At 40.1% G+C, this 24,260-nt stretch overlaps 2 protein-coding genes across 2 annotated transcripts in view; one reads left to right on the top strand and one right to left on the bottom strand.

Annotated features, from left to right (window-relative positions):
• The window catches only part of LOC140949173 (uncharacterized), a 21,912-nt gene extending 3,837 nt beyond the window's left edge, over nt 1-18,075 (top strand). The window contains exons 5-27 of the mRNA XM_073398402.1: nt 294-359; nt 440-505; nt 1,663-1,804; nt 2,299-2,338; nt 2,674-2,750; nt 3,387-3,460; nt 3,681-3,791; nt 4,340-4,386; nt 4,773-4,977; nt 5,058-5,119; nt 5,382-5,441; nt 5,994-6,105; nt 6,448-6,495; nt 6,654-6,758; nt 7,327-7,377; nt 7,491-8,516; nt 9,184-9,306; nt 14,633-14,750; nt 15,149-15,299; nt 15,845-15,907; nt 16,238-16,310; nt 16,827-16,880; nt 16,954-18,075. Of these exons, the coding sequence (XP_073254503.1) occupies nt 294-359; nt 440-505; nt 1,663-1,804; nt 2,299-2,338; nt 2,674-2,750; nt 3,387-3,460; nt 3,681-3,791; nt 4,340-4,386; nt 4,773-4,977; nt 5,058-5,119; nt 5,382-5,441; nt 5,994-6,105; nt 6,448-6,495; nt 6,654-6,758; nt 7,327-7,377; nt 7,491-8,516; nt 9,184-9,306; nt 14,633-14,750; nt 15,149-15,299; nt 15,845-15,907; nt 16,238-16,310; nt 16,827-16,880; nt 16,954-17,112 (3,033 nt within the window). The 3' untranslated portion in view covers nt 17,113-18,075. The remainder of the gene's footprint in view (nt 1-293; nt 360-439; nt 506-1,662; nt 1,805-2,298; nt 2,339-2,673; nt 2,751-3,386; nt 3,461-3,680; nt 3,792-4,339; nt 4,387-4,772; nt 4,978-5,057; nt 5,120-5,381; nt 5,442-5,993; nt 6,106-6,447; nt 6,496-6,653; nt 6,759-7,326; nt 7,378-7,490; nt 8,517-9,183; nt 9,307-14,632; nt 14,751-15,148; nt 15,300-15,844; nt 15,908-16,237; nt 16,311-16,826; nt 16,881-16,953) is intronic.
• A 118-nt stretch (nt 18,076-18,193) lies between these two features.
• Nucleotides 18,194-24,116, bottom strand: LOC140947782 (neuronal membrane glycoprotein M6-a-like). Its single transcript, XM_073396975.1, has 7 exons — nt 23,898-24,116; nt 21,464-21,626; nt 20,746-20,902; nt 20,179-20,332; nt 19,552-19,616; nt 18,999-19,064; nt 18,194-18,588 (listed from the first exon to the last, which is right to left on the bottom strand). Exons 1-7 carry the CDS (start codon nt 24,010-24,012, stop codon nt 18,295-18,297), a joined length of 1,014 nt encoding a protein of 337 aa, XP_073253076.1. The 5' UTR covers nt 24,013-24,116; the 3' UTR covers nt 18,194-18,294.
• Between the last annotated feature and the right edge of the window lie 144 nt (nt 24,117-24,260).

Below are 24,260 nucleotides of genomic sequence, written 5' to 3'. Positions count from 1 at the left end.
CTGCAATTTATTATGTTATTTTGTTGGTACAACAATGTCCTCGAGGTAGATTTTTATTCACCTGCAGTATGATAGTCTCTTAATTTGTTGAGTTTGTTCAGACATCACATCTGACCACAGTTAAGATTTCATCGGAAATGGGCCAGTTTTAGTCAGCCATTGTCTGATGAATCACCAACTTTATTTGCAGCTCTGCATTTAGATAAGAGCTAGAGAAAACTTCATTGCAAAACTATAATTATTTCTGGAAATGTAAGATAAAGGTCTGTAACAACATTCTGCTCTTTGATAAGGTGGTACTTGTAGGACCATTTGAGCACCATTCAAATCTTCTCCCCTGGAAGGAGTTAGGTGCTGAGGTATGAAAATATATTTTTGAATACTTTAATGTCAATTTTAAATCCACTTTAAGTGGTTCTAAACCTTTTATTAATGTTAGGTTATCTGGATAAAGCAAGATGCAAAGGGCTTAGTTGACCTCACAGACTTGGAGTTTAAACTCAAGGTATGCAACATGGTAAAAAAAATATTATTATTATTATTTTTTGAATTTATCTCAGTTCATAATTATTATTAACTGAGATAAATTCAACAACTTTCCTTTATGAAATTCAATAAAAAATGCTGTAGACAAGTAGCAAAGAAATTCAGTTTTAGAAAAATAAAGACAGTTTTTTTTTGATAATCAATGAAATTAAGTTAAGTACTCTTGAATGCATCCTCATACTTGATTTACACCTTTGTGGTGTGCAAAGCCCTACAGCGCAGAACATGTTACAGGTCAAAATTAATTTCTGGTTAAAATTATTGAACATAGGTTGATTCTCAGTTTCCTCTTAGCCCTTTTTCTCGTAGCCCTAATTATTCATAAATATTAGGGCTGGGATGGAAAGAAGATTGAGCGTCAACCTATGTTAAATAAATTTTAACCAGACTTTAATTTTGACCTGTATCATAAATATTGATCATCTAATAAGCATGATACAAAAAGGAAATTTGAGGCCATTGGCCCAGTTTTGAAGTGGGGATTTGACCTTTGAAATTTGAGATACAGCTGCTGGTATTCTACACTGATTTGGGTGCATACTACGGGGCTGCTAGGTTCAACTTTGTGTTTTGATTTTAAAGAATTGAAGGGGTGTCTTTTCACACGATACCAGTATGACTCATTCTGGAATGAGTTCATCCCATCTCTGCGTACGTGTATTTCTCTGTATTTGTTTACATGATACCGAAACAACATTTCATTCCTGTACAAGGCATTCCGGAGTGAGTTCATTCCAAAAATTGTGTAGTCTGGAGAAAGTGGCGCATGCCTATCTGATTTGGTGTGAAAACCACGCAAGTGAGAACACCTTACAGGCCAAGCCATTTGATTTTGTCATGTGAATGCAGTACAAACTTCACTCTGGAATGAAACTCACGAATAAATTATTGTGGAATGAAAGTCATTCCAGTATCATTTCAACAGCCCCTAAGTGCTACTTTGTAAAATATCAGTTTTTTCTTTTTGTTTTTTTCAAATGCGTATCTATCTGCCAGGAGAGTTAAGCACTTTATAAGGCATCGAATTGAAGCTTCCAGTCACCTGTTCAATGATGTAATAACTGCTGCAAAATAATATAAACCAATAACCTAACTTTTGGTTATGTTTGATTTTAGGCTATGTCTTCGAAAGGCAAGCAGCTTATTGGCTGTTTCTCAGCTGCATCTAATGTGACTGGTATTCTAACAGACACCAATGCCATTACAGCTTGTCTGCACAGGCATGGGGCATTAGCTTTCTGGGACTATGCCACTGCAGGTAAACAGTGAAATGGTAATTAGGGTGACTCCATAATGAATTGAGCAAACAGCTGATGAAGACAGTGGCAGAAAGGTGTGGCACAGGTGCTTAAAAAAATTACATTTCTTTGGTAATTGCATGGCTTCATGCTGTTGCTGTTATCCTGGAAAGAATTCTCAAATTTAAACTATTGAATTCATAACACAGTCTCTTTGACTCTGATTGGATCACCCTGTTTGAAATATATATCACCATAGTAATAAGCAATACTCTGCTTTGTGGCAGTGGTATTTCCAATAATCTTGGACTATTAATACACTGATTGCAGTGTACCCTCCGGCTCATACAGACACTTCCATAATGTAGACTGGCCTCTCCATTATGGACAATCCCTGCCTTTACTTAAAGACACCTCTGTAACTTGGACATGTCCTGTTGGTTATTTATGCCCAGTGGGGGTCCATTTTAAGAATGTTTGACTGTTTTTCTTTTGTGTCTTACATGACATACAGCTCCATATGTGGAAATCAACATGAATCCATTGGTAACCAGGTAATCACTTTTTTAAAATACTATTGGAAAGACCAAAAGTCAACAACTGTCAAACACTTAATTTTGGTAATTTTACAGATAATTTGAAATTTGTGGCTTTTGGTAACTTTGAGTTTGACTCAGGTACCTTCTTTTTTTTGCTTTTTTGCTCATGAACAATCATAATGCACTCCAAGCAATGCTGGAAATAATAATAAAATTATTTATTCAGTTTTAAAAGCTGGCTGAAATGAAAAAGTAGCCAAATAATTTTGATATATTCTTGATAATTAAGCTTAAATGTCATCCAGCTGCTATGATTAATAAATAATTGTGGGATGTTTTGTTTTATGTAGTGATGATCAGGGATTTGTGTACAAAGATGCCATTTTCATTTCAACGCACAAGTTAGTCGGTGGAGTCGAAACACCAGGTAAAGTAAAATATGAAGGACAAACTGTAAATTAGGACATTATAGCACTCACCATTCTCACCAAATATTCATTATTTATAAGTTCTGGTAACTGTTCCCTTAGAGGCTGTTGCAATAAGTGCTGAGATATCTTAATTGATCATCGGAAATAATCAGATTGACCCACGGGAACAATAATATTGATTATAGTCGGAATAATGTCCTTAAAAGAATTCCCTTTAAGCTTCTGTACCATGTTTTAGAACGTGACAAAACATGGGAAATGATTGGCACACCACTAGCTGCAATACCAGAATGATCAATAACATTGGAAGAACCCAGACAATTTTTACTACCTGTGATGGCAGGCTGACAGTTATTACAGTGTCAGTGTTTCTTCTTCTCACCATTAAAATATCAGTATATACATTGTAAGTAAAGTAATTTAAGTTCTTAGTTTAAACCATAATTTCCTTTGTCTCCTATGAATAATAATAATAAGGACTAGAAAGCAAAGGAAAGTCTGAATCACAAGAGATTGACCAGTGGTTAAACCTAAGAATGGATATTAACTACAACATCTATACATCATAAATCTCAGTGCCATCATTTTGTTTAAAATGACTCTGAAAATGAACAATTTGTTTCCTTTTTCAGGGATCCTCATTGCTAAGAAAAGTTTATTTAGGAACCCTGTACCTTCAGGTTGCGGTGGAGGCTCTGTGTTTTTTGTAAGTAAAGAACATTTTTGAAGGAGCTGTGCTGCTCATTAGTTGTGACTTAGCTATAATAAAACAGAGAAAAAAACAGAGTAAACATTGTTTGAACGACAAAAAAACTGAATTCACCGGCTCTACTACATAGCAACTTGGCCACTGTAGAACTGTCCCGCCCTACCCCCTCCCCAACTTCCCTGTTGTATTTGACCATTTCTTTTTTTTGCAATTTAAGGTGACAGAGAACTCTCATAGATACCTAAAGGAGATTGAGATGAGGGAGGAGGCTGGAACCCCAGCTATTGTGGGTGCCATCAGAGCTGGACTGGTCTTTCAGTTGAAACAGGTACCGGATAAATATTAAACAGTTTCACGTTTTAGGGTCACCATAGTTAGGACATGTAGACATGTGATGTAATGACAGGTATAGATCGGTCTAACTTAAGAGTCTGCTGACAAACTGAAATGGTGTGACCATTCAAGTAAAACCTACTGAGAAGTAGTTAATGGTGGCAAAAGGACAAGTGTATTGTCCGAGATTGCTTTTAACTATGTTTGAGCCTGTGAATGAAATCTTATTGTGCGACCATTCAAATGAAAACTCTCTGCAATACTCTGTCTGTGGATGAAATTAAGTGTGACCATTCATGTGATACCTAATTATTGTTTATGCTTGTACAAAGTTATTTGATTTGCATGAGATCTTTTTGATTTTCAATTTTTTTTGACCGGCCTCTTCTTCTACAGTATCACTGAGTAGTCCCTTGACCAGGAACATTGTAGTTATGAGTATGGCGGGGTGGGTCATGTTTACTGAATTTTTTTTCTTCACTGAAAAACTTATTTTTAGTTTTAAAAATGATGTTAAACTTAAGGGGCCTTCTTTTCTCTAAGGAAATAGGTTCAGCTGCCATCATGACCAGAGAGGAAGATTTATGTAGGTTAGTATGTACATATGCCATTTTTCTTCTTTTCTTCGGTACTGATAACCATAAAATATAAAATAATGTAAATACAGGACCCAGTTTTGAATTAAGCAGTATTGTTATCTAGCCTCCCATGCAGACGTTCTTAGGGGTTCGTCACACGTTCTGCCCAACGTTGGGGAGGATTGCGTGACAAGCCAAAAGAACTCTACATGGGAGGCTATGTTGTGATCGTGACAATTTATGGATTTTGGGTATTCCTAAGCTCTTTTGATCATTATGCATTTTACATTATCACCTCATTGTAAAGGCTTACTGGGTATACTTTCACGTCATTTTGGAGTGGTAGTTTTAACTGAATTGATAGCAACATCGTCAGAAAGAATTTTGTTTTTCAACAGGAGAGCCCTGTCAGCATGGAATAACAGTGAGAATCTTGTTCTCTTGGGGAATACAGCAGTGTCTCGCCTCCCGATCTTCTCATTTCTGATCAAGCACCCAATCTCAGGGTTGTTCTTACATCACAACTTTGTATGTGCCCTCCTGAATGACCTGTTCGGAATACAGGCCCGTGGGGGCTGTGCATGTGCTGGCCCCTATGCACAGGTACTCTGAAATTTAGTATTAGCATATTCCTTAAGTTAATTGTCCGTTGTAAACGGCTTTGCCTTTTATCCTTGTCATAGAATCTGTTGGGAATTAACGAGGCACTGGCAAGAGAAATTGAAAACCTCATATTGGAAGACAGGTTTGTGGCCTATAGTGTTTGATCATTACAGTTTCTCAACTTACAAGTTCCACAGTCGTGATTATTGCTTCAATTGTTTGTCTCGTGATCTATCAGAAGTTCACCTTCTTCAGGACTAAATCATTGCTTTCTTTTTGGAACTAGTAGAACTGTTCTGTACTTCTAAACCTTCACAGTTTCATTTAGTTTAATTAGTTCTAACAAAGCTAGTGTTTATATCCCTTATGAAAAGATTGAGGTTAACATTTTTCCTCTTAAACAGTCGCTTAGACAGAGTTCACCTCCGACGATACCATGAATACTCTGAAAGAGAAATCTTGAGGTAAGTGTTCGAAACACTTTTTCATCATCATCCTCCTCCTCCTCCTCATCATCATCATCATGATTGTACGGATTCCCAAGAGGGGTCCCCTACTTGAACACTAAGGATCATGTGACATCAGGAGTAATCGGCTCCTGCTGACATTGAACAGAGCACGTTTTCCAATTTTGACAAGTCGTTTCCTTTCGTTTCTCGTGCATTGGGCACGAACTCAGTTTACCTTATTCTTAATTTTGTGGAAGTTCATTTAGGGATAATTTCATTACAGTCATCATCATCATTGTTATCATCGTCAAATTACAGTCATCATCATCATTGTTATCATCGTCAAGCTCATTATTCTCATTATTATTGATATCATCATCATCGTCATCATCATCACCAACAAGACATCATGGTTGTGATCCGTTCATGTCTTCCCGCGCCAAATCAATTAATTGACGTTGATCCTCAAAACGTACGGCTTCCTTAATTGCAATTCGGATTTATTATGACTTTGAACTAACTAGAATAAAGTACACGTGTAAATATCAATCCACATGTTCTTCCCAGACCAGGTTTTGTGCGGCTTAATTTGCCGTATTTTATGTCAGATGATTCTGTCGAGTTTGTTATAAAAGCAGTGAAGATGGTGGCGGAACATGGCTGGAAACTTCTACCACAGGTAATTAAATACTTCTGTAAAAGGTCAGTTTTTAATGGTAAGGATCCTAGCCTGTCATCAGGCTCTCTTGTGGTGGGTAGGACGAAGAGGAAGCTGGCAAATTCTTGAAGACAGGGAATAGGAAAGGGGGCGGGGGAAAGTAACGATCCACTGAAAGTAACCAACTGGGAGAGAAAAATTATCCCCAAAAGTAACCTTACAAGTTGATGCCTGGTAATTAATTTTGAAAGTGACCTGGGTGAAGGTTTTAACATATACAGTGCAGGCTAGTGACAGTCACTCTTCCCCCGTGTATATTTTAGATATTTTTTGCTCATTTTATTCGTTTTTTGTCCTGTTTAGTACATGTTTAACCCTGAGACCGGAGAGTGGAAACACAGAAAACATCAGGTGACATGCACGTAATTCTTTAAAAATGCCTTTTCTTTGTGTGTTTGTTTTTGTTTTCTATTTCTTAACAGTTAGACTTCTCTGAACTTTTCTAAACCGTTCGACTTGATCCTTTCCCTATTTTAGACAGCCATTAGCCTCGCCTTGTTTCTTTATAGGTATTTCGTGACCGAAAGTGGCTTGGTTCAATTACTTACTCAGAGGGGCACATGACGTATCCATCATCCCCCGCGTGCGCGGAAGGAGCCCCGAGTTCACACGCGGTAGGAAACTAGTTAGTCCCACATGGAATGAGTCTTAACGCGGTTTTCTTTGCTTTTGCATCATCACGCTTTATGATTGGCTAAAAATCTCACGCCGCTGAGTTCTTAGCCAAAGGAACCAATCATGTGTTGCTCGCACATGTTTCCTGCCTTTGGTGCATGCTACAGCCATTTCCTTTTAATTTCAATTATTGGTTAAGTTCTCTGGGACTTTTTGGATTAGTGAAAGAATTTTTTCATTCAAGTAAAGCCCTGTGATTGAGACCGGACTCAAGAAAACGGCGAAAATCGAGACTAGTAAAACAGCATTGCAACCACCAACCAACTTAAATTAGCAGTTCACAATCAGTTGCTTGATTTTGATGTTAAAAAATGGTTGTTTATCAGTGACCGTTGCTTGGTATTTTACAGACGAAATAGTTACTGGGAATGGCTGGGAATAACAATAAAGACAATTAATACTACTTCGTGGCATTGTAGTGCTTTTCTTTGTTCTCATTACCCATATTTATTTATAATTTTATTAAGAATCTAGGGTTTGACGTTAGTTTTCTTCTTTAACATCTAGGAGTGCCTCAAAAACGGTGAAGAAATTCTACTGAAAGCGACCTTAAACAGGGTAAAGACGATTTTTTTTTTCATCTTAAGCATGAACAGAATAACTCGGTGGTGTTCAAAATTCCGTCCCGGCCTTAGTTCTGTTATTTCCTGTTGTTGTGTTGTATGAGTTAGTTTCAAACTTTTGATCATTTGCAAGAAAGTTTTTCTCAAGAAGTACGGTACAAGACAATTATCTATGTTGTTGGTGACTACAAGTTTTCAGTCTACCCTAAGAAGTCTATTTTCTTTCCTCAGGCCATCAACACTGTTTGTGATCAAACGTTATTTTTGGGTGAGGAAGGTGAAAAGCTACGCTGGTTTTTGCTTCCAAGTGAAGCGGCGCAGCTGCTGAACGGTAGACAACTTAAAGACTATCCGCTAAAGGCGCCTTTTACTCCATTACAATGGAAGAATGGCTTGTGTGTCCCGCAGGCCGCTCATTTGACAGGGGCTCATTATATGGAGTCTTCTGATAGGACTTCTGTAGCTCCCATAGAAAAATGTACTACGCTGAGAGAAAACACAGAGGAAAGAGATTTGAACGGAGTGACAAACTGTGGTTGTATTGCAAAAAGTGAAATTGATAACAACATCGCGGGGATTTCTATTTCTAGTGTTGACAAATGCAATAATGATGCTGAAAGACTCAGAGATTTGCCTGACTCTGCGGATTTAAAAGAAAATCAAACCACTTTGGTAAATGTTTGCAACAGATCTTTGGAAGGCGCAGGGGATAAACCTAGATTTAACGCTGAAAACATGGATACAGAACTTGCAGGTGAAGATTTGCTCTCACGTAAAAGGAATCACGGAAAAGTTTTTGACGAAACAAGGATACTTAACTTTCCTGAGCCCGGGGAAAAGACAATCACAAGTGCTTTTGTGAGTGAGACATCTTTGAATGGACCGAAGAACGATTGTGGTTCCCTTATTGACAGTGAAACAAGTGAAATACCAAACAATTTTGACCAGAAATTAAACCTAAACACTTCTCCTTTGAGGGAAAGGATAGTTCCTTCTTCCGAAGGCAGTGAGGCTATAACGATTTCAGAGGCTGTTTGTCGCCGAAAACCGAGAAAGAAGAAACAAAATGAAGTGACCTCGGGTAAACCCAAGTTTCATCATCCTCCCAAGAGTATTTTTAAACCAGCCACACAGGTATGAAAACAGTTATTAGAAATAATTCAGGTGGCAGCTGTTTACTTTTTGCACCGATAATTTCTGAGCATGTTCAAGGCTTTAATTCTGTCGGGACGAGCGAAAAAGAGAGCGGGCACGTGAAGAAACCGGCGGAAACTGGGAAGAGGGAGAGAACAGCGCGCTCGGTAATCTCGTCCCCAGACCCTCCTGTCCCTCTTAGCCGGCGGGGTCTGAGAACGAGTTCCTGGTGCCAGGCCTTGCTGACAAAGACGAAGAGGAAGCTCTGGGAACGAGAATATTCGTTAGCTTTTCTTTTTGCTTGCCTCTTCATCCCCACAATCTGAGAGCCTCGAACAGGCTAATAAGTTGTTACTATCAGAATTTAATGTTGTGCAAAAAATCTCATATTCCCCCGTTTTTTCAGTGTCTTTCGTTGTGCCTTTTCTCTCTTTCTGGCCATAGCCCGGCTTGTTGAACTTCATAGTTATCTTGGGTGTAAAAATACATTGTATGAGGTGTATGAAGAGGCTGCAAATTTCTTCGCCAAAAGTTTAGTTTCTTTGAGGAATAAAGAGGAAAGGGGCAACAAAGGATTAAAAATCGTACAATTTCGCTGTTTAACCGGCAGTTAGCTGACTAGCAGCTGACACTGTAGTAAGCTATTTTGTTTCTCTTTAATTTGCAGGCTTTAGAGGAGTACGAGATGATTCGCGATGGAGACAGAGTGCTAGTGTGTCTGTCAGGAGGCAAGGACTCGCTTTCGTTACTTCACACTTTGCATCAATATCAGTTCTACAGCAAATCTAAGGTATGCTACCATGAAACCTAGCCTGTTATGAATGATCTACTGGACAAAACCAATGCAGATGACGGTTTTTTATATTCTAATTCGCTACCCCGCTCAAACGAATATAAAACATTTATCATGTAACAAGCAACCTCAATTGGGGTGTGTCAACACGAGCCGTGTGCGACCCTCTTTATTATGCCTTCATCAACAGAATGGATGGAAATAATACAACAAACAGAATGAAAACTCGGAAATGTAAAAAATTACAGCAAGAAAAACAACCCAACAAAATGATCTAAACTATGCTCGTATAACAATGATTCATACAAAACGTGCTAAACTTTTCATATAGCAGCATGCAAAAAACTACGTCTAAGAGAAACCCCTGGTCACTGGGTATTTAATTTTGAGGACGTAGGGACGGTCGTAAGACGCGAATGAATATAAATGAGAACAACTCAAATATATAGCCTACCGCTAATGAAGCAACAGAACAGCATACCATGTAACACCCCAAAGAAAAGGTTACATAACCCATGATAAATACATTTATATTCTAATTCGCTACCCCGCTCAAACGAATATAAAACATTTATCATGTAACAAGCAACCTCAATTGGGGTGTGTCAACACGAGCCGTGTGCGAACTACAAGAACGGGAAATACGGAAAATTAAATACCCAGTGATAATGAAACCGACAACAATGAATGAACACTATCCTTAATGTAACCGTCTTTTGCCTTGTCTGATTTCCAACGGCCGTGTCTTTTAAACAATCTGTCAGGCACTCGAGCATTAGCAGCAGCGGAGGCGCCTCCGGCCCTAAGGCTATGGAGACCGTAGTCTTGCTTGGGAAGGCCGATGGAATCGAAAGCGCTAAGCACTATCTCCCGCGCTCTAGTATAAGACAAAGGAACAGACCCGCGCAATTTATAAGCTCCGGTACTGCGAAGAAAAACAAGAGGGCGAAAAATGAACTCTTCGCTGTCTGCTGAAAAAGAAGCGGCCACAAAATATCGTTGAACTAATAAATAAGGACATGTATGCTTGAAAGTTTTAGCGATAACAACCCAAGCCCCATCCCTGTAAACGTCAGTCTTACTTCGATGAACAAAGATTCTCATAAAAGAATCTTCAAACTGAAAATCACACCTGCGTAACTGAACCAACTCGTTAAAGCGAAAAAACCCTGCATAACCTAAAACGCACAAAGTAAGCACTCGTAAATCAGACAAACTAGCTGAAGACGATCCATACTTAGAAAATAAAAGCTGAATAGCCTCGGGGGTCACAGGCTCTTTCTTTTTAACAGGGATACTGAGAAGCCTCTTAGCAGATTCTATTAAAGGTAAAACTAACGAGGAATTACAGGGGTCGGGTAGACCTGCCAAATCATGCACCCACTTGAGCCCATAATGGACTTCGTCAATAGTACTGCAAGAAGCAGATTCTTGAATCAAGCTAAGAAAGAACAATGAAACGTGCACACTAGAAGCGGGAAATATAACAATTTCTTTAAACTGAGAAGCCCCTTTTCTCCACGTATTGAAGCCCTTTTCGTACTTCCTCGCGGTACTGTCGGCTTTGGATTTAAGAAGAACTGCGGGGAGATCTTGAACCAGCGCCCGGAATCGCCCGTCTTCAACCTGTTGAAAATTAGGCTGCAAGGCATCTTTGAGAACTTCTACGAGGATAAGAACAAAAATATATGGCAAAATTCCTCAGTACACGCACTGGTAGTCAATACAGCAATAAAAAATGGACGCTTGGTAATGCCTCTGACCGGATGCAAAACTATTTACGGCCGAATGGGCCAACTCAAAAACGACGGTAAACAAGCCACTCGGCGAGCTAGTTTCATGCGAAACGAGAACAAATGAACCGACGAGCGGAATAAAAAACACGTGAGCCAACATAAAGCCACTCGGCTTGAAAAAACTAAGGCCCCTTTAGCGCCAATTCTGACTGCCAGCACCGCGCTGTTAAACCTGTCTGAACCAATGAGTGAATCTTTGTAACACCCAAGGGCAAAAATCCCTGAGGGGTTGGGAAAATGAATGTACTCAAGGATGTACGGTTGGAATTGAACAGCATTTGCGAACAAGAAAGGCCAAAACACATTAGACGGCCAATAAGGGACGACTATAGTACCAACCGCACCGCATACAAGGAGATGCTGAACCGCCCTAGTAATGCAGTGGACGGGAGGGACTGGCCAATTATTCTCTCCATTCCACGAGATTGAAAATGCGTCAACAGCTTCAGTACCGGGCACGCGAAACCTACAATTGAATCTGGGAAGATGGGCGTTGGCAGCATTCGCAAACCTGTCGACTGTATGTGGGCCCCAAAGGTGGTCCAAGTGTGCAAAGAACTCGGGGGTTGTATACCAGTCATCGAAGTCTACAATGTGGCTAATCGCATCAGCACAAGCATTAAGTTCCCTGGGAACCCACTGGGGAATAAGTGTAATATTGTAAGTTCGACAAAAATAGAAAATATCAAGCGCAACAGAATGCAATTCTGCACTAGGACTCCCTATCTCCACAACACGAACGGCCCCTTGGCTGTCAGAATGCCACTTTACACACTTACCCCGAACCGAGGCTTTGAACGCACTTAAGGCAAATTGTATAGCCCTAAGTTCTCTCCAGGTAGAGCTCTTAGCTGCTTCGCAAGCAGTCCACATACGATGGGACACCTCATTAGTGCCCACAACAAAAGCCCCGCAGGCGACGTTGCTAGCGTCCGAATAGCTAAACAAAAGGGGAGCGTTATATATAAGGCAAAATAGGTCTCGTATTAAGACTAACGATATTGTTTTTCCAGAAAAATATTTCAGAGAGGCAATCATTATGAAGCCCGATATTAAAACGGGAATCCCAACTACTGCGGGATTCTATGACCTTGTAAAGAAAACGGGTTTTGAGACGAGTCAGGTTACCCAAAACTGGCGACATGGACATAACATGACCTGCGATAACGGCACAATCCCGAGCCGTAACATAAGGTGCGGATAGAAGAAATTTGTCAATCAGAGCGATAAATTTGCAAATACGTCTATCGGTAATAGAAATGGTATCGATAACTAAGTCCCAGTTTAAACCCAACCAAACAAGCACCTGAGTGGGGTTCCATAGTGATTTGGCGGAGTTGGCAACAAACCCCGCACTGCTTAAGGATGATTGCACAAACAATGAATTTTCCTTGGCCATAGGCAGTGAATCCCCTTTTCCGCACCCATCGTCGAGGAACACAACAATTTTAATCCCGTTAGACCTCCCAAACTTAACGAGTGGTCTGAGACACTTGGTGAAGACGTATGGGGCTGAGCTTAGACCGAACGGAAGTGATGCGAAACAAAAATACCGAACGGTACCAGAAAAAACCCAGGAGAAACCTAGAAAAGTTTGGTGATCCGGAAAAATATCGATATGATGATATCCAGACTTGAGATCGAAACTGAAAAGGTAATCGCCCTTATTAACATATGATAATAAAACCCTCCAATCTTCACACCTAAACTTCTGTTTCCAAATAAAATGATTGACGTGACGTAAGTCCAGAATAAGCCTCTTCTTGCCTGAAAACTGTATCGAGACAGAGAGTGGATTAACGACATGTGGAATAAAGGGCACCTCAACGACGGCGTGAGTGTGGACTAATTCAGCGATAGCCGACTCCACGAAAGACGCATTATTAAGAGCTGACTGATTGTTAGAAAAACGCGCCTGACAAGGTGTGCTAATGAATGGGATCCGATAACCGAATTTAATAGTATCGATAACAAAACTATTGGCACCAATAGTGTGCCAATAACTTAAACAGGACCTAAGTCTACCCTTAAGTACTGGCAATGCGGAATTCTGTTCAAATTCAAATAGATTACGATCATAATCGAAATCGACTAATGAACTAGAGTCCCTTTCCCTGAAATACTCCAAATAAGAAGGATACATGTCTAATAAATTGAGTAAAGCTAATATCTAACCTTGGAGAACAAGTTTTTAATTCTGTGGTCCTATTTACCTCCAATGCCCGAAAGACCAGAAGAACTAGGAAAGGACGGCCCCGAGCTTGAAGATCTGGCTTGAGGATTAACTTGACACTGAGATCTCCAATGACCTTGCTGGCCGAAGGCGAAACAAATATCACTTGATCTTGGTTTGCTGAAAGCGCCAAAAGTACGAGAAATAGGTCTGGAGGATGATGAATGTTGGCCAGCAGACGCGGTGGTTGCGGTAGATGATTGGAGTTGTGAATAACCTTGCTTGGATGGCTTCGCTTTCTGCTGGCGTTGGTTGCGTTTACGAAGGGCCCTCTGCTCGGCACGGCGGATACGCTTTTCGTCCTCTGACCCGCTAGCCAGCTCGTCTGATAAATACTCGTTTACCAAATCCCAACCGGCGGCGGACTTGTCTGCCAGTCTGATAAGTTTGTTGCGCTTCTTGATGTCAGAATCTAGTTATTCCAGGTGAGTTTTAACAAGGTCTAATTTTCTCTTCCCGAGAGCAACTGACGCCGACTTCACCTTCTCTGCAAGGTCGGAGTTGAATTGAAACTGTTTCTTATTACCTTCGAATCTAAACGTGATCTTGGATTCTTCTTTAAGCTTTTTGGCCACAGAATCGGTATTACTGCACGACTCGCCTTGAATATCGCGCTTCAAGGCGCCCAACTTCTTGTCGAAATAATCCTTAAATAGAGAGAACGCGGACGCTATATCACTGGATTCTGAAGACTGGATTGGTACTGAAGCTTCGCGAGGTTGAGACAAAGGTTGTTTAGGGAGCGAAGGCAGCAAAACGTCGCTGCCAGGAAAATCTGTGCTCGCTGGAGTAACGTCTCCAACATCGGACATAATTTTGAGGGCGTAGGGACGGTCGTAAGACGCGAATGAATATAAATGAGAACAACTCAAATATATAGCCTACCGCTAATGAAGCAACAGAACAGCATACCATGTAACACCCCAAAGAAAAGGTTACATAACCCATGATAAATACATTTACTGACCACAGACCGCTATGTTGGCGGCGTAGGCAATAACATACAACTGTAAACAGCCTAACGCACGGTTAAGCCCGCCCAGTTTTGCAGTTTGTCGCGTTCATCACCACTCCACCACAACCTAGTTCTCAGGCTCCCTCTTCTTCGCGTCCCTCGGGAACGAGGTTGTCACCACTAGTTCACCAGTCCCCACCCACTTTTTTCGCCTCTTTTCGAATTCAGAGGATATTTGCAAACGTTTCTACCATAATTGATTAACATTGAACAGTATGTGGTGATACAATTGGTGATTGTTAGATAGATTTTGTTTTCATGTTATGGCTCTTTTCTTAGGGCATCAATTTTGAACTTGGAGCCGCCACTGTGGACCCTCAATCTCCCGGATATGACCCCAAACCTCTGGTCCAGTATTTAGCGGCCCTTGGTGTTCCCTACTTTTTTGAAGAGCAAGGTATGTCGAACTATAAACCCTGTAAACAAAGTTAGTGCTTTCACCGTTTATTCTTCCCAATTCGAACTTTTGTAAACTCTTTTTGTATTAAGATAAAAAAAACCGTGGCGGACAAACAGCTATTTTACATTTTGGTGTTCTGTACGTTGAAGTCTTCAAAAATTTAGCATTTTTCGTTTTTGAAATCTCTTTTATAAACTCGCGGTAGTAGTAGATTAATTTCGTCCAGTAAAATATTCAAAAAATACAAAAATTGCATTGAAGTTAACTTTAGGAAAACACACAGAACTTAAAGTGAAGAAAAAAAACAGAAGAAACCAAACAGGTTCCTCCATCTTGTGTACTTGCAATTGTCCCCATAAAACAATATATCCTGTTTGAAATTTTCTTCCGAACAGGAATCATACAGCAAGCAGCTCGGCTGACTGTTTGTGAGTCTATATGTAGTTTTTGTTCCCGGATGAAGCGCGGACGCTTGTACGCATGTGCAAGGCGCGAAGGATACAACGTGCTTGCTATGGGACAGCATCTTGATGATCTGGCTGAAAGGTGAGCCGGATAATAATTCTATCCAGTTTTTGTTAACAGCCAGTGATATGTGGGGATCCACCCTGTATAACAACCTCAGGCTCTGTCAGGAGTGGTGTGTGCGCCGCCAAATGGTAACCTGTGTATAGCCATCCCCTCCCCCAAAAACAAAATCGAGGAGAGGGACACCGATTTTTTTGAGGGAAGGGGAGGATGTATACAGGCTACGAATTGGTTAAAATTAGTTGCTTACCCTTTAGAGAAGTCTACGTTGAAAAGAGTATAACCCGTCTTACATGCCACTTCCCCGGCCCTTTTTTTCCCTCCCTCTCTGGATTACACCAACTTCCTCCTTGTATAAATGTCCCTAACGAAATTAAAATTGTTTTCGGTGCCATAAGAGAGGTCAAGCACCGCCTTTATGGCAATCGAGAAACGGCAGGATGTAGAGTAAAGTTTTGTCCCGCATGTTTTTTTTTTTATGAATGTGAAAGCACGGTCAGCGATAAAAGAAAAACGGGTTTTTCGCAAACGTGATCCTTGAAAATTTGGCCATTTATTTTCAGCTTTTTGATGTCAGCATTTCACAATGGTCTGTTACGAACAATGAAAGCGAACTATACCGTCTTGTAAGTATGTATATGTAACAAACCTGTTAATTATTTGTTTAATCTTATAAATCTTTCTTTCAAAAACCTTCGTGCACAAAGACATATTAATGTTTTAATCAGATTTAGTTTTAAAGGTTACTACTTGTCGTATTTTGCTCTTCCCGCAAAGTTAGATCATGAATGGATTTCATTTAATCACATCATATTTTCTTCGTTTTAGTTGGTTTTATTCTGTTATGAAAATGCTATTGTTTTTCTTTTGTTTCACTGAAAACTCTGACTACAGATTCAACGTTTGTTTTTTTTTTTTGGAAATGAAGCTAATGAATAAATATCTTTACATTTTAGGGAATGTGATTTGCGTGTTATCAGGCCTTTAGTTTATGTACGCGAGAAGGAATTGAGAAGTTTTGCGGAAAAGGTAATGTTTAATTATTCGAACACATAATTAGTTCCTGACAAGGACCGATACCAGGCGAAAGTTTGTTCCGTTTTTCGGCAGACTTACCGTATTTATTCGAATAAGCGCCCAACCTCGAATGAGCGCCCACCCCACCCCACTCCCTCCCACAAAAACTAATAAGAGACCCTCCTGAAGACGCAGTTTTCTTCAGAGTGTTTTACAGAAACCTTGCTTTACTACATCTTCGCTTTTTGTTAGTAACATTTACTGTTTTGTTGCAAAATATACTACTACACTTGCTGAGAATGGTGAAAATGTAATAAGCGCCCACTCTCAAGGTCCAAAAAATTTAATAAGCGCCCAGGGCGGTTCATCGAATAAATACGGTACTTCATTTTCCAGCCCGGCGGAATGTTTATTGCCACAAAACCAGAGTTCGCCAGGGGTTGGAAATTATTAATAAATAATACATGTAGATAGGATGTAGATGTGAGATAATGTCATAATTTATCGTGAAAATTTGTGTTATTTAAGGTCAAACTTCCTGTGATTGCGGAGAACTGTCCTGCCTGTTTTGAAGCACCCAAGGTCAGTACTTTTGCATTTGTTGCCTTTTTAATTGGTTTTCATGTTTAACTTTTGTTGTACTTCTTCTTTTCAGGAGCGTCATAGAACAAAACAGCTTCTGGCAGCTCAGGAAATATTGTTTCCAGGCCTCTATCACAGCCTGCTCACGGCCATGAAGCCTTTGATGGCTCGCGATCGAGTGGGCCTAGAGTCTAGCAAGATGAAAAATGGAAACTATGAGGATTTCCTCTGACAAACAAAGTGCAGTCGCCTAATCGAAAGAAAGACATAGTAGACAGCCTGTTGTTTTGTTGAAAAGCTTCCAAATCAAGTCATCTGTTATATTCAGAAGCAGAGATTTCTTTGAAAATCAGCCTCGTCCCCATACCCCGCGCGCGCTTCCTCGCACGACTCCTTCTTTCTTGCGCCCATTACTTCCAAGCGCCGGCTACGCAGGCTACGTCCCCGGGGTGGGGTGGAAGGGGCGGAAAGGAAAAGCCCTGGGGTCGAGGTTGTTCGAAAATTGCGAAAGCCTTTCCACACTAAAGAACTTTTTAGTACTACTGCACAAGAAAAATTAAATTTTAAAATAGTTAGAAAGCTTTTGGGCCATGAATCTCCATATCAATTTTATTTGCGATTTACAGCTGACAGGAGCTGGGCTCCTGTAGTTAGTTATAAATATTAATAAAATGATATTTATCAGCTATCGGTTTAATATGCTATAAATGATAAAACATTTGTGTGTTTGCAATAAAAAGAAAAAAGTAGTTAAAAAGATACAAAGCTTTCTGCGTAGCTTTTTTAGCTTTTTTTATTTCAAAGCTTTTTATTTTCTTTCCTCTCGTAGAAACGTACTGCGTTTTAAAGAAAATCAAGGGTGCGTCACTTTGGGGAATCTAAGATAAGACTATCACTTGACAATTTGCTCGTGTACATGACAATATTTGCCCGAATGGTATGTCACACACACGTGGTAGAAACGCGCCCTGCATTTTTTGTTTAATACGATGAGGCAAAATGAAATGGTCATACGTGAAGCCTTAGCTTGTTCGTGTGAACGACTCGTCGAACGCCGGTTTTCAAGTTCCCCCACCCCGTGAGTAAAAAGTGACTTCAATGGCTCCCTGTATTGCATTGTGTTCTGTCCTGATTGTTACGCGAACTGTCAATTTACGAACCATTGTTCCAAAAATATGCTTGTGCTCATCACACAAGTGTATATGTTTTTTCCGTTCCCAGTTTTTCTCATGTTCAGTTAATTATTTTGCAAAGCAGCATAAAAAGGTTATTTTTGTGACGCGAGTTGTTCGTCTTTGTTAGTCATCTCTAGGGTACCAAACACACCATTCTAAATGAGACAAGGTATCCCTTTTTTCTTGAGCAAAGAGAACAAACTTGAACGGTGTCAATTTCTTAAAAAAACTGGAATCGATTAGTACTTTTTGCCAGACATTAGCGGCGCCTTTTCGAAGTCGTATACATAGTTCCACTTGGGATGGTTATGTGGGTGGGCACCTCCTTCAGGGTCCCCCGCATCTATCTTCAATTTCTCTTGCAAAGTAAGTTGGACCTCTTCTACTGGGGGCTCAGGGAAGCAGTCCTCGTAACGGTCTGGGTCCTTTACCGTACAGCATGTCCTACAAATGGTACATTCTGAGGCCTTTTCGACTCTTCTTTGGTCATGAACATGGGCGTAGTTTGCTGTTAGTACGAACAGCATGTGGAACTATGAGACAAAAAAATCAAAACTCAAACAAATTGGAAGAGAATTCGTGTCCATTCGATGACCTTTAAAACTGGAATTGCACTGGAAAAAGTTTAGAAAATTTGGATTTCTTGCCATTCATGCAGTACAGCCTCAGCTGCAGAGGGGAAAAGAAAATTGGACACGCAAGGAAACTAGGATGAGTTCCCATTTACCCCTTCTACCTACCTAATATACTGCAGGTTACATACCGATTATTTACCTATTTTTTTTAGTATTCAGGGTGCTCCTTTAGAGTAAAAAGTATTTTAGCAATTCTTTCAAGTGTAAAAGTTAAGGGTGTCCATTAATTTGCAGCTATCATCGACGAATGCGAAAGAGGAGTTTTAGGAAAATTTATCTATGTATTGACCAGACGCATCGCCACTTACCACGCCCACGACAATGAAAAGCCCGCCAACAAAAACAGCAGCGAAATACGGAGTGGCTCCAGTTATCTGAGAAATAAACAAACATTTTTAAAAAAAAGCAATAATAACAGACTGGATGTAAACAGAATACTCATAGGATAAATTTCTATAGGAAAAGTTTTTAAATACTGCAACTCGTCGTGTGAGAACGTTTCTTTGCTTTTCTGGGAATCATTGACCTGAGACCAAACACTAGACCAGTTATCTACGCTCCGTAGACAGCCCCGAAACTACCCTGCCAACAGAGGCCCTTCGATCGTCTTAGATATCTAAAGAGATAGATGGACCACTGTTCGCAGGGTACCCCGAAACAAGCTGCACCAACCGGAGCGTCTGATGTCGCGGCCATGAACAGGTGTCTATTACAAAGAAGGCTTAGCTGATATACAGGTGAGACTCGCCTGAGGGGCTGTGGTCCCCTGTACCTAAAGCACTAGTGTACTAGTGTTGAAGAATACTTCCTGATTACTCTAAGCCGTCCAGTTTGCAGGCCAATCAGAGATGTAAACCTTACCGCTTCGCAGAATAACAGCAAGTCATCGCCACAAACTTCTTCTGGACTGACAAGATCTCCAATACCTACACATCAAATAGCACCAAACAAATCAAGACTTGCTAAAAATGACCTTTGGAAGATCTTTGTGTAACAATTTACGACCAGCATCGACATGATGTTTCAAGTCGGCAGTTTTATCGCCGGCTCGCGAGAATGTCTCTATATCGTTCTCCGTGAAACAGTTGTTACCTTAGGTTTATCGCATCTTTGGTATGCAACCGTGCAATTTCGGCCGTCCTATATCCAAATTTTTCTCCAAAACTTTCGTTTCAAAGCTTACTTTGTTGAACAATTCCTCGCATCAAATTATTTTTAGTGGTTCTTGTATGAGGAGATAGCGTATTCGGTTCTTCTTAACGTATGATCCATCATCTATCTATGCGGCGTTTTTGCTGGCTTTTGTCCTCCCTCAAGCTCACTGCGCATCCGAAAAATGTCAGTTTTAGAAAAACACAGCACATAGCTTGGCCCGACCCGTGTAACCCCTCCTCACCTAACCCCCACCCCCTCCCCCCACCCTTCCAAGCTAATCCACTGGTCACTCTAGGTTTAATCTCTCCACCTATTACTGTCATTTGTACTTACCATATTCTTCAAATTTAATGCAGGTCTTTCCGAGTTGCTTGACGACTTTCACCTGACACACTCCAAAAAAGATTCCCATGAATATAAGGGGAATAAGCAGCGTCGGAGCGAGGAACAACCACAGAAAAAGCATAAAATAATGCCATCCAAACAGCTACAGAAAAAAATAAAGGAAAAATGATGAGTCGGCTTTTTTATTGCTGTCACGTGTATCCAAAGACTATTTGGCGTGAAGGAGATTTCCATTTGGAATTAATTAAAAGACAGTCTTGAACTTTTTCAGTACTTTATTAATTCGCACCTGTCTTTTTTTCTATAATTTTCTGCCCTCGCTAGCTATTTATATAGAGACTTCCGTCGGAGCTGTCCGTAGATTCTTTTCGGACCAACCTCGCCTCGCCTCTTTAAGACTTTCTTCTAGGCCTGCTAAGTCAATTCATTTGACCGCGCAGCAAAAACTTTGGGGCCTAGGAACTAAGTTATCCCTCATATCCTGTTTTCCAAAATTAGCTGCTTTTTAACCAAATTCTACGTAGCATTTATTTTCTCATAGAGATATAGACTTACAAAGCAGATGCACCACCGTCCGAGCAGACGACATTTCCATCCTCTATAAATTGTGAACCGAGTGCGACCTGTAGCTGCAAATCCATGCAAGAGAGCAAGTCCCGAGACTGACCCCAGAAATACGCCAAACAACATGATCCCTAATGAGGCCAGGTCACTGTAAATATCAATGATACGGCCTTCGTTTCAGTATTTCATCCTTAGGTAAAACTCCAAGACGCAGGTTGAAACTTATCCTGGTTTTCTAAGCATAAATGTGCGGTAAAAACAAGCAAATGATGAAACTAAAGGGAAAAGTGCAGATGTACGAGGTTAAGTTGAATTCCTGTTTAAGCAAGGGCTTTACTTTTTCAGCTATTTTCTGGAAAGGTTTTTCTGGAGCATGCTGTTCCGATAGAGTTCGATTCCCAGGTAAGACCTCAAATCTTTGTTTCAACTTCTTTCCTTTCCCGTCTAACTTTAAGTAGCTTTAAATACCCGTAAAAAGGAGCACTGACGGAAGGGGGGTGGGGGGGGGGGGGAGGGTAAATGTGTGCACAGTTGGCTCAGATTTGTCGATCTAATGAGTACTGTTTCGAATAATCGACGTTAAATTTAAGACTTTTACCTTTACTCGTAACGTTAAAAACCGTCATAGAGGTCGTTAGTTTGATTCTAAAGCATGTTTTCCTACTCCGATTCAGTGGATGGATAAGGAATGTTGATGGTCTGCACTTACACTATATCCATCTTGAGAAACTTGTTAAGGTTTTTGACACCTTCACTGAGGCCAAGAGCAAAGCCAGTAAAACCGATCGCCAAGATAAATGAGGCAATCAGTGAGGCACAGGGAACACGCGACAGGCAGATACAACAGCATCTGTTACAGGAACCACAACAAGCTGGAAAACATCAAATAAAATTAATATAATACTATAAAATTCCGAAAATAAGCTCCTTCATGTATAAGCCCCCCAAACCGGTAACGCAAAAAACCCTCCGTTAAATCGCCCCTCCAAATATAAGCTCCCCGGGGGCTTATACTTGGAAAAGTGCCTCAAATCAAAAGTAAAACAAAGCAAAAACGGTAAATTACCTCCTACTATAAGGCTAGCCCAATCGATTTTGAAACGCAAATTCCCCTCCGAAGATAAGCCCCTCCGAATAGAAGCCCCTCCAAAAATATGCCACTCAAAAAGGCCCTTCGAAAAATATAAGCCCCGGGGCTTATTTTCCGAATTTTGCCGTATACTGTCAGTGACATCGCAGCACACTCTACTTTTTTCACGAAGACCATTCAGTACATTCTCACAAAACATCACAGTATAATGAACATGTTCAAAAGCGTATCGACCAGTACGAGAGGGAAAGTATACTGGCATATTTGAGAAACATCAATTACGAGTCAAACAAACAGGCAAACTTCTAATCAGTTCTTTTCCAAGAAATACAACCTTTAAAATATATAGAAACCTGATGTAATCACATACAACAGTTTGGACGTCTTCTATTATAACACATACTTATGAGATGCTGAGTATGGAAATGAAATTTACTGGATTCATGCATGTTGTTTTGAAAGTCAGCGTGATGAAAATTTTCAAAACTAAAAAGGGTATTTCCAGTGCAAATAAAGACTGAACAACAAATGCTGTAGCTTTAACTGTAACAAAACTCGCCGATAAGAAAATGAGGACGAACCACTATTAGATAATTGCATTGTTTTGGAATCAGAGAACAGGTTGGTTTTCAGTGTAGCGCCAAGCAACCTTAAGCTTAAAGGTGTCTGAATATCTGGAAAAAATGACGAACCGATGTAGCAGTGTACTGACAATAGTTAACGCAGCAAATGGCTCAGTTTTCCTACGGTGCTGGGGATATAGTCAGGGGCACCCAGAAACGTATGGTTTCCTCTTAAAAACATTGAAAACACTTTTTAGGCTATCCTGAGTACTTTAAGATCTCTAGAAATGCATTCTCAGCGGCACTCAAAAATTTGGATCTGTCCGGTCTTCCTTGGGGAACACGAGTCTTTTCGAAATTACAAGGGCTTCAGTATTATTTTTCCCAAAATTTTAGACGCAATTTAACGTATTACGAAATTTTTCTGTTTCCTCTCTCCATAAATAGTTTTGAATCCCAAAATTTTAGGTTTCCTTTTTTGTACGAAAAATAGCCTAACCAGGGCAGTGAAATGTGAAAAATTATACTTCAGAAAATCCTAGGAATTTATTAGATAAGCTTCCAAAATTGTACATGAATGGAAGGGTCATCTGGAAATTTTAAGCCGTCCTCAAGATACAGAAAATTCTAGGCAATATATGCTTCCCCCAACAGATATTTTACAGAAAACAGTCGTTGGCTGGGTGCCCTTGTATAGTGCCAAGCTTCAGGTTTCTTTTCAGAGTGGTAGAAAATATATCCAACAGTTTTTTCAAGGCACTTGTAGCCGAAATAAGCCTGGAAGAAGCATAAAGCAAGTTTCATTATGGTCAGTCTATTTTGACAATGAAGTTTGATTCGCTTCAGAATCATCAGTCGGCAATAGTTTCCACTGATGAATTTCGCGGAGAGAGGATTTTAATAAACTTAACGCTGTAACTGGAATATGATAATAATGATATGTGAGCAATTAGCAAAACTGAATAAATTGCTTCTCTGCAAGCTTTCAAAAGAGGCCACCTTCATCACTGAATTTCAAATAGTATAGCGCAGATGATAAAAACCTTGATTGACTTTACGTTCCGATTATCCACTGGGCTCAATTTGTAAAAAAAAAAAAAAAGACGCTTATAGAATTGTTAGATAATTCCCTAAGTAACTGGTCCTCTGGTATAATGAAAACTGAGTTTTGTTAATCGGCAACTATAGAGGCAAACAAAATTGGTGAAATTCATGATAAAGTTTTGCTTTTCTTCGATCCAGGCGTAGTAACGCTTACACAAATCTAGCAGGTTGTTGAATAAACCTAACAGGTACCTTACGCTAGAAAGACGCTCATTTTGGCCATATAATATGCTCGTGGATAGAAAAAAGCTTGCATTGATTAAACTAACCTTTCGCAAAGAACCTCTTTGTCAGAGGACCTAAGTAAACATGATACGGCAGCAAACTACATTCCTAACTTGTAAAATTATTTTGCAGAATTTCCTTTTTAGACATATATTTCTCACCGTTGCATTTCCGACAACATAGTAGACGATTCCTCTGCATTCCAGCTCGATTTACCAGACATCGTACGATGAGCTTCTTAAAACCCAACCATATGCCTCTACAACACTTCACCATGATGACACGGGCAGGTTGTTTGAGGAAAACTGAATCTCCTGCAAAATTATCAGTTCTCTTAGGAGGAGAAGGAATTGTTTCGCCTCTTGTTGGGAGAGCGTAACCTGGATGCCACCTGCTCCATCTATGTTATGTTTATTTGCCATTTATGCCTGCCAATCAAGCAACTACGAGCACATGACGTCAAAGAATTTTATGCAGGTTTTAAAGAAGAAGGCACGTTTCATTTCCAATAAATTTTCCGTTTA

Source organism: Porites lutea, chromosome 9 (genome assembly GCF_958299795.1).
Source record: "Porites lutea chromosome 9, jaPorLute2.1, whole genome shotgun sequence".
NCBI lineage: Eukaryota > Metazoa > Cnidaria > Anthozoa > Scleractinia > Poritidae > Porites > Porites lutea.
The sequence above is the reverse complement of the archived record's forward strand: the minus strand, read 5'-3'. Positions and strand labels throughout refer to the sequence as shown.